Genomic DNA, 13886 nt, shown 5'->3' with positions numbered 1-13886 from the left:
TGACAACAGTCAACAAAAGATGTAGAAGAAATTACAGATAACAACAGAGACACTAAGCTGCAGAGAGTCAGTGATTTATAGAGAGAAGCACTGCACAATTCATTCTACTAGAAAATACAACAGATGTTCCTATATCTCCTCGTCAGAGGCCAAGTGAGGAGAATTCTGAGATAATAAGATGTGGTAGATAGTAGACAGCAGACCCTTAGGGAGCGGAGGAAGCAAAGTGATTCAAGTATAGTTCTGGATGAGGCCCTCCCATGTGTTCTAGTTGAGGTACAAAAACTACGTAATTGTAGATAGAAGCAATGAGAGGAAAGATGAAACCTCTCCCGAAAGTCTGCAAAGGAGGGAAGATACCTTAATAAGGCAATATCATGTAAAAACAGGAGACCCTTTCTTATAAAGGGGAAAATAGTCTATGGCTGAAGCCGAGAGGGAATTCTGGGTTGTCCTAGAGAGGCTGAGGCGAGGAGGAGATGTTTGGGGTGGACGTCTGGGCACAGGTTCGGTCTAACCTGGTCTCCTCAGCTTCTTCGGTCCGACACTGTTAGAACTCTATTATGTTTGCGTTGGTACATGGTCCCACAGCACTTGCACAAAATCTTTCCCGCTTCCTCGGATCTGTGTGGGCATGGTTGCAGTGAGGAGGGCACCTTGCTCCATATATTTTGGTCCTGTACAAAGATAGCCCCTGTTTGGGCAGCAGTCCATCGACTCCAAGTCACTGAGGATGAAATGCCGGCTTCTCCAACTTACTCCCTCCTGCCCAGGCCTATAACGGAGGGCACTAGACCCACGCAAAAACTCATCTAGTATATCTTAACCACTTAGCTGACGTGGTCGTATGGGATGCGTATGTAGCCAGCTGTGCTTCAGCTAACAAGGTGTGATCGCTATGTTTTTGAAGAGGAAATTTGTTCTACAAATGTACAAAATGGATCTCCCTGGACTCTCCTGTGGACCCGGCAATTTCTGACTGGTTTTGCTGGAAAAATTGTCAGTTAAGTGGTCAAGTGCCGCATAGCGTTTCATTGGAAATCTCCTTTACTGTCTGGGTGACTTATCAAATGGAATTTACCTCTAGTGTAATTGATAAACAAGCCGCTCTCTTCACTCCTACCTGGTCCCCATGGATATCATTTCATAAAGCTTCTCAGCCTATGGCCTATGGGCTTTAACTTTGTTGACTGCAGCGAGCTGCCCTCGCTATTTTGTTGTAAGAAAATACTGCAAAATACATGTTTTTCGCTGGGTTCAGATATGTAATTTTGGACTCTGGTTACCTTTGCATTTATGTAGGTTATGTTCTAGGCTGTGGAAGTGATGGACAAATGGCTGCTCCGTGAGCCTTCACCTGTGGCCTGCAGATTAAACCCCATATTTTGACATATTCTCTACATTATGCCATCATGAATCAGGGCATGTGGGGCATTTTGTGGCAAATGGGGATCTGAGTTCATTTAGGGGCATTTTATGGAAAGTGGGAGGTCTTAGCGCCTCTTTACAGACAATATTAAACTTTACCTGGTGGGCACAGGGACCTCCGTTACACCTCCCAGCATTAAGGACTGGACCAATCGTACAAATGCTACAAATGGTTTATCTAAGAAGTCCACTTCTCCCACCAGAACATTAGAAGCCTCTGCATCTCTGGGGATCTTCTTTATAAACTTATTTCTAAGCTGAAAAAACAAAGTAGAGGGGGTCACATTTTCTAGAGCTCTTGTTAATGACACACTAAAACCATTGTGTATTAATAGGATTTGTTATTACAGAGCTTCACCTGTGTCCAGTGGAGGCAGCAAATATATTAATGAGAACTCGCTAGGATCAGTGAATCCAATCCTAGTTCTTTAGTAAATGAAGAGGCCTATGTTAGATTGCACATTCCCTCTGCATAGGTACATAAGCATGCGTCCATTTTCTGGGTACTTTACGCAAATTACAAAAAGACAAATTGTGGCTCATATATTCAGGGGTTAACCTGTGTCAATACAGCAGCTCACAACTAAGGGATTGCTGTCTAAGCCCTACAAGAGTTCTAAATGTCTGCACTTGTATTAACACTAAAAACACACAAAGGTTGTCACTGTAACAAGTTTTTAAATGATATCAATACATAAAAAACTGAACTGTAATTTATGAATAAAAAAAACACACATATGGCTTCCAATAATTACAAATATATATACATGAGCCTGATTCACTACGGATCGCAATATTGCGTATGCTCGCAGTTCAACTGCGATAGTAACCGAAACCACTGCGATCGCAATGCAACCTCAGCACCACATAAGGACGCCCACTTTACCATACACACATCCGTAAGACTTAGCAGAATAGCGAAACCATTGGTACAGTTGAGTACCATCGGACCCATACGCACACTTGCACAAGCCCTGACCTTACTCAGAAATTGATATCAGCCACGCGCGCTATGAGACCTCACACTGTGTATGGCTTTGCAGTTGATAAGTTATGCACGTCCCTGAAACGGCGTGCGAATGTACTGGCACGCTTGCGTCTGGCCAACCACCCCCCGTCAGCACCCACAAACAGCACTTCCTGTCAATCACTCTGCGATGGGTCTGCGTAGCCTCTGCGATCGCAGTCCTGATCGCAGTGAACGGTTCGCGTACGCATGCACAGAACGCAACAATCGGCCGACTGTGTGCGTCTTAGCAACTGTGATCCATGCTGAATCAGGGCCTGATTCAGAGCCGGACGCTCTGACCAGAGCGCTCACTCTGAGTCAGGGCCCTCCTACCTAAAAAAGGAGCGGCCTCCTGGCCGCTCGCATAGCTGTGGGTGACCACCCACAGCTTATGCGAACGGCCAAAAAGATGGTGACCATCGCGACCATCGGGCTTGCGACGAGACCCTGCGGTAGGGTCTCACTGCCGCAAGCCCAGGAGTGCTTTTGGCGCTATCAGAGCCGAGAGCACTCCCACTGACATCACTAGTGATGTCAGTGGGGCCGGACCCAGACGGTAAGCGTTCCCATGGGAACGCCTCCGTCTGGCAACCAAGCCCCCGGCACGCCCGCTAAAGGGGGCGTGCTGTCAGTCACCATCGACAGCACGTCCCCTTTAGTGCGAGACCCATAACTCCATCGTGCGAATGCGCATTTGGGTACCATTGACCCGCTTGCGAGCGGGTCTGAATGAGACCCTCAGGCCCTATGTCTGCATGAATATTTATTAGTGGCTATGGTGCTATTTGAAATTATTGGAAGTCATATGCATGTTGTGTAATTAATGAACTGCAGTTCAGTTTTTATGTATTGACAATACATTGTTACAGTAACAAACTAGGTGTTTTTTGTGTTAATACAAGTGCAGAGCAGACATCTATTACTCTTTTTCCTTCACACTATGCAAATTAGCATTGTGCTCCCTATACATCAGCCCCCCCCCAACAAAAGAGCACAATGCCAGATGATGATGACATTGAAATGCAAAGGATTATTACTGGGTATATTGCCAAATGCACTGCCAGGCTTTATCTGTGGTTATCTTCAGATCACACTAACAGGCTCTCTATGCTTGTGACCATATTGTACAATTATTCTGCCCTGATGTTTGTGCGTGAATTTTTACATTTGCAGAGGTTTAGAACTCTTATGTCTTTCTTTGTGAGTGTTACAAAATACATTCTCATATTGGGTCAGCTTGTATTATAGCTGTAGATCCATGTTATCTATACTTATATAATAAGAACGTTGTGTCTGTCTGTTTGTTCCAAGTTGATGCAAAACCTACTGAACCGATTTTCATGAAAACTGCGTCATTTTGTCGTAAAAACTCCTTGTTTCATCTAATGCCGCCAAGGTACAGCTGAGCAATAACTAAAACAACATTTATTTACATCATCCATGAGAGATAGGTGTGGTACCATGCACACGGCCGGGTAAGGGGTGGGGGGAGAGGTGCTGGATAGGCTACATAGGGGTCTATTTACTAAGCAGTGTTAGGAGACAGAGTGAAAAGTGATAAGAAAGAGATAAGGTGCCAACCAATCAGCTCCCAACTGTCATTTTTCAAACACAGCCTGTGAGATGACAGTTGGGAGCTGATTGGCTGGCACCTTATCACTTCCTTATCACTTTTCACTCTGTCTCCTAATACTGCTTAGTAAATAGACCCCATAGTATTCTGTGCACAGGGCACACAGTGACATTAGTGTGAGTGGTGGGTGAAGGCACTGTTGCCGCCAGTCTGTATAGCGCTGCTGGTAAGGTGGGCCACTCCCACAACAGGCCCCCCCTATGCAAAGCAATACAACTATAACAACTCAAATAAAAAAATGTTGGCTGAAGCGATTTCACCGTGGGCAACAGCTAGTTAATCAATAAGAAGCTCCTGTAATATGACACAACAGTTGGTTTTGTGGCTTTCCTGGCCACTCTTTTATTTATCCACGTTCATTAGTAGTTTTCACAGCTCGTTACCTGGTCTGAACTTGGGGTTTCGGAAATGTCATTCATACTCCTGCTTTGTGCATGGTCTAGGGTGTAAAAATGCAAAGAAGAAATGTTAGCTTAAAATGCCATTTTTCTTTCATACTAAGTATAATACAATATATACAGTAAACTAATAAAAAAACTTGCTCTAAGCAGACCCCACCTTAGTTCTCACCTTAGCTCTGGAACTCTCAATGTCTTTCATTTACGCCATTCATCATTTCTCAATCGCTTCAGGGTCATACAACCCACTACCCTCCACTCTAATGAGGAGTCTCTGTGACTAAGAAGTGGGCCTAGCCATGTACTGAGAATGTGAACATTTTCAACAGACACACAAACGTGTAAAATAAAATGCCACATTGAATCTAATCACCAACTACTTAAGTACCACACAGTTCATAAAAAAAATCAGTTTTTCGCTAAAAATACAGCTTCATTTAGCCTCATTTCTATTAAATGAGAGTGAGAAGACTTTTGGCCTGGTTTAGTACATGGACTGTTTTTGTTTGTAAGACTTTGGGGTCTGGTTACTAAGCGGTGTTAGGAGACAGAGTGAAAAGTGATAGGAAAGTGATAAGATGCCAGACAATCAGCTCCCAACTGTCATTTTTCAAACACAGCCTGTGAGATGACAGTTGGGTGCTGATTGGCTGACACCTTATCACAGACATCACTTTTCACTCTGTCTCCTAATACTGCTTAGTAAATAGACCCCTTTATATTACATTCCTTGGAGTGCACCTAAAAATGCACTATACCACAACATGTACCGTAAATGCAGAATGTATCCAAAAAGCATAAGATGAGACCTGAGGACTGCCTGCTGCCTGCTCTGAGCTGGTGCACAGATACTGAGTCATTCTGTGACCATAATGTGGCATGTGGCAGCTAGGGCTAAGGTGACCTCTAGTAGGTTGTGTATTATTCTTTATATTACTCACATTTTCCTAATGAACAATACAGTGATGACATCAGAAGTCATGGTTAGTACAGAGGTATTTTAAAGTAGTTTATACAGATGTTAGGCCCTCATTCAGACCCACTCGCGAGCAGCTGTCCGCTCGCAAGTGGCTCGATGGTCCCCATTGCGCATGCGCACGACGGAGGGAGCTCCGTCGTGCGCATGCGCGAGATCCGACGAGCGAAGGACTTTCCTTCTCTCGGAGTGTCTCATCAAAGGGGGCGTGCTGTCGATGGTGACTGACAGCACGCCCCCTTTGGTGGGCGTGCCGGGGGCGTGCCTGCCAGACGGAACGCCTACCATCTGAAGCCGGCCCCACTGACATCACTAGTGATGTCAGTGGGAGTGATTTTGGCTCTGATAGAGCCAAAATCACTCCTGGCCTTGCGGTTGAAAAACCCAACCGCAGGCTTTTGCTCGCAGTTTCAATGGTCGCGATGGTCAAGACCATCGCGACCATCATCCTGCACGTTCGTAAATGCTGTGGGTGGTGACCCACAGCTATACGAGCATCCAGGAGGACGCTCCATATTAATGGAGGTGGGCCCTGATTCAGAGCGAGCGCTCTGGTCAGAGCGTCCGGCTCTGAATCAGGGCCTTAGTCACTTGTATGTTCTGAAAATAGTTCATGTTTTTTTTTTTTTTTTACCTCTTATAAGAGCACTGAACTTTGTGTCTTTTGTCAAGTTTTACACTAAATTATCCAATTTCCTCAATATATTATACAGTACACACAGAAAATAAAAAAAAAAGACCTACGCAATCTCCCATAATTAGTATTCTGTCTCATTCTCAGGTCATCTGTGGAGCGATGGAGGTGAGCTCCAACAGGAACATTTGGGACAGGTATTCGGTCTACAAATAATAAGAAATTACATTGTTATATAGTCTACACAATGTACAATTGCCTGATATGTACTGTAGGTAAAGTGAGAGTCACAACTGGCCTCCAAACACTGTTTACAACAAATATACACTGATAAAAAAGCATCACTCCAACTTTGAGCAAATGGGAGACAATTGTATTTGCTTCTTTCAGGATAATGAGATCCAAAGAGCCTGCTGGGTAAAAATGGCATCATTGGGACAAGGGCCTGATTCAGCATGGACCGCAGTTGCAACAGCGTACGCAGATCGGCCGATTGTTGCGTACTGCGCATGCTCGGCACTGATCGTGCGTGGCGATCACACTGCGATTACGGACACACTGAGAAATCCATCGCAGAGTGAGTGACAGGCCGTGAGCGTTTGGGGGTGATGACGGGGGAGTGGTTGTAGAAATGCAGGCGTACCTGTCCGTTTGTACGCCGTTGCATGGGCGTGCATACATTAGTACTCACTGTGTGCAGCAAGACTTGCAATTTCTGAGACAGGTCGGGGCTGCTGTAATGGTGCGTGAGGGGCCGATGTTACCGACGTATGCGCAGGATTGCGAGGTATTACGGATGTGCGAAAGCGGTAGTGGGCGTCTCTGTGCCGAGTGAGCAGACATTAGCATAATTGAGATCGCAGATGCGATCCATGCAGAATCAGGCCAGAATGCGTCACACAGTATTACACAGACACAAGAGAACAATTAGAGAGATGAAGAAACGCGTCTCGCTTCCGTTCAGCATGACATGTTCTGCTTTGGGTTTATAATCTCAGTGTTTTCAAACATATCTTGATGATATTTAAATGAATGAATGTAATTTACACCAGGAAATAAAGTAGAGTATATTGTTTTGCATTAGAAGTGTCTTCATCACAAAGAAGGGTATTATTTCAAGAAGAATTGCTCAAAGTCATCTTTACCTACCCAGGTCTCCAATTCATTACCATTCCCACTGGTGTTAAAGATTTTAGTGTTCTTCTTAATATATTAGAAATATGTAAAAGACACATTGGTTCTGATGTCATTAATCAATCATTCAGAGGATACAGCACACACTAAGCGATATATCGGACAATATATAGTTCTGACGCGGATCATTACGATTTATCGGCTACATCACTAAGTATGTACGGGTAAGTCATTTGTCGCATCTTCTGATCTGTTGTGCATGCATGACACTATGCTTCTGGATGCAGTGGGGTAATGATATTTCGGGTGGTCATACAGCAGTACGGACTGCCCGATATATTGTGGTGTCGCATCTGCCGTCGCTGGGTACACACATCGTCTAGTGTGTACCCACCTTTAGAACAGATCACCACAATCACTCTCTTTTATTGGGGAGATTTATCAAAGTTGGAGAGAGATAGAGTGATGAAAGATTAGTGAAGTGAGATAAAGTGGAGAGAGATAAAGTACCAACGAATCATCTCCTACTGTAACTGTCATTTTACAGGCTGTGTTTGAAAAATGACAGTTAGGAGCTGATTGGTTGGTACTTTATCTCTCTCTGCTTTTATCTCTCTCCAAGGTTTGATACATCTACCCCAAAGTACCAAGCAATCAGCATCTAAAGCTGGATACACACTAGACAATTTCTCAAACGATATTGTGAATTGGAAAGACATATCGTCCAGATCGTCTAGTGTGTATGCACTACGGTGACCACGAGGTTGTTCCATCGGCCGTGCATGCTCGGCAGATGGAGCGCTCCAGTTACCAATGCCAGGAAGGTGAATGGTCCAGGTGAATTATATAACGGGTGGTTGGACACCGGATTGTGCAGTGTGTATGGACCGCTCGATATATCGTGCCGTCGCATCTGTGGTCGCTGAGTACACATATCATCTAGTGTGTACCCTGCATTACTGTCGTATTTCAAATGACAGTTAGGAGCTGATTGGATGATACTTTTGGGGTGATGTATTAAAGTGGCAAGCATCTTGCCGCTATTCCTGCTTCGCCTCTTTACCGAGGCGGAGGAGGAAGCAGTACGGACGAGATTTAAGAACATGAAAACTCCCCCCTCCAGCGAACCCTGCCAGAGCTCACAGCACATCAACCTATCTTAACTCTTGGCTGGCTCTACTGTGCAAGCATCGCGAGATCTCACGTGCAGCTGCCGCAGCCAGGGGCAGTGCTGTCCCTGCTGTGGTGATAGTTGCAATGACAGCTGCAGCTGTCGAAATCGATAGCTGCAGCAGTCGGAACAGTCAGTGCCACTGACCGTTTACACATTGCCTAACATATCGGTGTGTAATCTTGTAGATAGCAGCCCCAATAGTGACAGGGGCGCATAGCACTCCTTTCATTTACCACCCAGCCCCACTTTAATACATAGAGGAGAAGTGGTGTCAGTGCACATGACGTGCGCTGATACCACTAAACCCCCAAATCGCTGGTTGATAAATCTCCCCCTTTATCTCTCTCCAAGGTTTGATAAATCTCCCCCTTTATCATAAGGACAAAATACTATCACACCACTGATTATTCAGAGAACTGCAAGACTCAATATAATTTCTCCTATGGTATTTAAGTAGACAATTGTTGATTTTTATTGATAGTATTTAGTTTGCTATATAAACTTTTATACCAAATACTGTGTTGAGATATTTTTGTTCTATCTTACATTTATATTTTATTGATGCCAATTCAATAGGAAGAATTTAATTTAGAATATAAATCAACAGGAAGACATGTTTTGTGCCTAGTACAGATGAAGTCAATCTTGATATTATACATATTTTGCTATTTCCACAGAGTATTTTGTATTTTCATATAATAAATCTCTTAAATTTGACTTGTATCAAAATAGCTACAAGTAAAAAAGACAGATGAGCCATAAAGCTAGTAGATTTTGTTGAGTAATTCTTTTTGGACACATGAGTGTTGAGCTTGCCAAGAAATATAATAAATGTTAAGTTGCCTACTACAAATACATGGTGACAGGAGTATTAGGTAACTGGCTACAGATCGGGTTTCTTCTAGGTGCATCATTTCTCAATTTGAGATCTAAAGAGACAATAATCTCCTATTTTACAATGGAAGAGTTACAATAGCAGAAATTAAAAACTAGAAAGCAAACAGATAAAATAAGTCTAACTCCAACCCTGCAAAGAGGGTAATTTATAATTGGTGCAGCAGAGAGTTCTGAAACTTGCTCTTGTAATGTCACAAATTTGTATTTGTCACTAAGGTACCTATGTTATGTGAGGGGACCTGGATGGCAGAGAGACCTCCATAATGGAGTGAGCATATTTTGTAAGTGAGAGCGGGAGCGGGTACTGTATTCCTCATTGATTTAGGTCAGACGTAATGATGTTTTTGGCAGATTTAATAATAGGAAAGTTATGAGAATTTGGATTGCGTGTCGGAAAATTGACACAGTGAGTCATTTTTGTGGGATGTAATAGGAGTTTTTGACTTCAGAAATTGACCTGAATCTTAAAAAGCATTGGAATTGGTAGAAACCAATACTTCGCAATATTTTTTTTCCAAGTTCTCCAAGTATCTAGGTATAAATGAGACCTACTGTAAATAACATACAATAAGTATTATATAGACTGTATACTGTGTATATATATACATATATATATATAGGAACCATGTCCTGTATTATAATACAAAAAAAGTAAATGCCCATATTTATCACTTAAAATAAAGAAAAGCCAAATATCTTATTAGTATGAAGTTTGTTGGGGGAAAATAAGTTTCAGTTAATGATATGAGGGTTGGTGTGACCGTGGGCTTTGTTTGTAGGTGACATATTTAGCTGCGTAAGATGTGGACTATTGAGTCATCACAATGACCAAATACATCAGATGTGCAGAAGGATCATAACCGTACTCAGTTTAAATGTCTAGTTATACAATATATATGCAGAGTCAGACCCATAAAAGTGCAGCACTGTGCATATAATACTGTTACTCTGCCATCTGTCCTGTCCTTGTGTGGGTTTAAACATCCCAGCTGGTCTATAAAGATTTTTATAAATGTCAGAAGTAGTAGGTAAAAAAAAAACTCAGCCTGCCCTGCCAAGAACATTATTTCTCCATTGGCTATACGGTACATATAAACGCATATAATAATATTTGTGACTCATATTCATACTGTACTAGTTCTGAACTTGTCCACATCATATTGGCTCCTCTATATTTAATAGAATAAAAAACATAACTTTGGAATCAGCCCCAAAGATGATGCCCCCAATGCAACCACTATGGTTCTAGGTAGCTTCTGCTTCTATGAGATTTATCAAATCTTGGAGAGAGACAAAGTGGAGAGAAATAAAGCACCAACCAATCCACTTCTGGCTGTGCTAGAAAAATGATAGTTAGAAGCGGATTGACTGCTATGAGCACTTTCTCTCTCACTTGATAAATATCCCCCTATAGTTCATACGTGCAATATTTCATAGACACTTTCATTCAATTGACTCACTGGTATTGGAAGAGACAGACTTTCCGATGTCCGCCAATGACCTGTGGATGGGTTTCTTGGTTTGGTGCCTATGTTTCCTCAACAGGACGTAGCTAATTTTCTCCCTGAGGTCAGGTCTGAGCATTCCGTCTTCCACATGCTTCTCAATGATGTCATCTGCAATAGAGAATCTCTTGTCAGGTTCACAGCGCTAAACATGAGGTCAAAGTCACTCCAAATAACTAATTTGTTTGTCCTAATAATTGTGGTAATGGAGTTGGAGACAGGGAGATATCGGCAGGAATGTACTGAATAGTGGTATCGCTGTGCTGACTTTAGTCTGCTTTTAACTATTGTCCCTATAGAGCTGTTGGATCAAAGCTATGTACAATGTTAATAGGACTGAATTGAGTCTGACCATACACTGGTATTCCACAATACATCACATATGTTGGTAATTGACTCTTCCATGGGCAAGTCTATAAAAAGTTTTACCTACAATTTGCGGGAGGGAATAACCATCTAAATCAAGCAGCACGGTTCCTGTCTGCAGACACGTCCGCAACTCGAATAGGCTGTGCAGGGACAGTGTAGACACATGAGGCTTGCTCCATCGTTCTCCACCTTCTTCTACCTTCTCCTCAAATTTTAGCCACCTGTATAAACACGACGATCACATATGGTTGAAGGCAGTGAGTCACTATTCACTCATAGGGGTATATTTACTAAAGTGAGAGTTTTTAGAAGTGGAGATGTTGCCCATAGCAACCAATCAGATTCTAGCTATTATATTCTAGAAGGTGTTAGTTAAATGTTATGTAGAATATGATTGGTTGCTATGGGCAACATCTTCATTTCTAAAAACTCTCACTTTAATAAATTATAAATTTGTGCACAAGGACAAGTGATTGTGTATTGGAGACAGAGCATAGGTATCAGGGGCGTCTTTATAGGGTAGGGGCGCCATGTGCATCGCCCGTCACAGGCCTCCTCCTCTGACTGACGCGGCTGGCCGACCACTGCAGAATCAGTAGACTCTGGGCACTAGTGCCCAGAGTCTACTGCGCATGCGGTGGCCATTTTCCTGCATTTTGTGCAGCGCTGAGAGACCCGACGCGGGACCTCGAAGAGGTAAGTTTTAGATAATATGGGTGCAGGGTGTCCATGTGCATCGCACACCCTGCACCCAATATAGATACGCCCCTGATAGGTATTACTAAAAGTCATGTATTAGCATTTGTTAGTGAGTTGAAACCAAGCAGGATTAAAGTGGCCTACATAGATTTAAAAGTAAAATCTTAAGGCGCATATCCACTAGCAGATATTAATGAACGACTGAACAATAACGATATCGTTCGGTCGTCCATTAATCGTGCATGAATCAGGCACTAAAATGTCAGAAACGACCAGTAATGCACGCTCCCGCTAGTCGCCCGAACATGCTGGTCAATCTGCCGATAACGACAGATTGGGCATGTTCAGGGATAAGGGAGGGTGCCTACACTGAAAGATACATTGTTCAGTGTAGGCACTGCACAGTTTAATGAACGACTGAACGTTATCGTTCAGTCCTTCACTAGTTGCCTAGTGGAATACTTTTTAAAGCATAAATAGAAAGGGGACAAAAGTGTGGTCACAAGCAAGACAACTGTAACTCTGCATTTGCAATATTTAATTAACAATTTGCAGGAATATGAAAAATGTTAAAATAATATTAAATATTAAAATAAAGCATAGAAAAAAAATAAATAATAATAATAACAACATAACGATCTGAATTTTTATTGCAATTGGCCGATGATTTCGGCAGCCGTAGGGTGTACCTGCACCTGGCTGAAGAATATGTCTTGAGGTGGAGTTTAAACCGATCACGTGACACATCCAATCCTTGGACGCACGCTGTTGCCATATTGCTATGTGTCCTATGGTTTTAACTCCCCTTAATAATGATATATATGAGGATATATACCTATATATTTCTTTTTGCATGCTGCAGTTAAGTAAAAATTTGCACACTTCTGATTTTTCAATGGGTTGATTATGAGTAGAAGCATTTTATTCTCACAAAGCTAATCCTGCCAAGATTGTTTCCCTCTTGCTTAATATACTAGAAGTTGCATGACTTGTATTATGGATTACAGCAGAAACAAGGGAAGGCTTGAAGGGACTCTTAAGTTTCATTATTACAGAAAAACTGATTTTTAAGCAGATGTACAATCAAACAGGCACCGTAATCCTAATCTTCATAAACCGTTCAGGCCTACTCTTATTATGTGCTTTTCTCAGCATCACCAGCTGAGAGAGAGAGAGAGAGACAGAGAGAGAGAGAGACAGAGAGAGAGAGAGAGAGAGACAGAAAGACAGAGTGAGCGAGAGAGAGAGTCAAAGTACTGAGCAGACTAACAGAGATTAGCCTACGTGTACAACTGAGAATAATGCAAGCGCCAATATTCACATAAATATAAAAACCAGACACCAGAGATATTACACTTAAGCTTTTCCATACAAGTCTCCATCAGACTGAAATACGACAACATATTATAGGTTGGAAAATGGACTGTTGGGTCCAAAACAATGAATGTCACTTTGTAGAAAAGATTTACGCCTCGGATTCCTTGTACACCTCCCGAAACTTTCCATTTCAAATCAGTGTTACTCTCAGGCCTCTCTTAACTCTACTCTGGCTAACATAATAATTATTGTATGTTTGTGAATTGGATGACAAACAATACTTATCACATTTGCAAAAGCACTCCAAATAATGTATGGAGGTAATGCGGACATCCATATGCTACAATTACTTTGTGTTACGCAGAGCCACCACTAATCCAAACTGTTGTATCCTATTTCCACTTTGAATAAATATTGTATTGCACTATGAATAATCTGTGAATGTGTATCAATTGCCGTATTAGACAGTCACCACACTGTCATACTGTGAGATTGTACAAGTAGATTTAGGTTTTAAAAGGTTAGCACAATGTGAAAGCCAGGTAATAATTAGTTTTGGTCATTTACACAGATTAATGTGAAGTTTATAAAGAGTGCCTAGTGGTAAATCCTCCTCACCCCATGTTATGGAGGAGAAGATTTAGTATTAGCCCCACATGGGGTAAACAGGACAAAGTGCTTTTAACTTGACCTGACATGGCGATACCTGACCC

The 13886-nt window shown here is 42.3% G+C and overlaps 1 protein-coding gene across 4 annotated transcripts in view; it reads right to left on the bottom strand.

The window, feature by feature from the left end:
• Window positions 1-13886, bottom strand: part of SLC4A5 (solute carrier family 4 member 5) — a 94154-nt gene that overhangs the window by 64211 nt on the left and 16057 nt on the right. For all 4 annotated transcript variants that reach the window (XM_088470841.1, XM_088470842.1, XM_088470844.1 and 1 more), the window contains 5 exons: window positions 11218-11378; window positions 10744-10899; window positions 6189-6284; window positions 4454-4509; window positions 1528-1685 (listed from right to left, as the gene is read on the bottom strand). In XM_088470841.1, the coding sequence (XP_088326967.1) occupies window positions 1528-1685; window positions 4454-4509; window positions 6189-6284; window positions 10744-10899; window positions 11218-11378 (627 nt within the window). The remainder of the gene's footprint in view (window positions 1-1527; window positions 1686-4453; window positions 4510-6188; window positions 6285-10743; window positions 10900-11217; window positions 11379-13886) is intronic.

The sequence above is a fragment of the Taudactylus pleione genome, unplaced genomic scaffold (assembly GCF_031769625.1).
Source record: "Taudactylus pleione unplaced genomic scaffold, aTauple2 ptg000105l, whole genome shotgun sequence".
Classification (NCBI taxonomy): Eukaryota; Metazoa; Chordata; class Amphibia; order Anura; family Myobatrachidae; genus Taudactylus; species Taudactylus pleione.
Note: the sequence above shows the minus strand (reverse complement) of the source record. Positions and strands in the feature narration are given on the sequence as shown.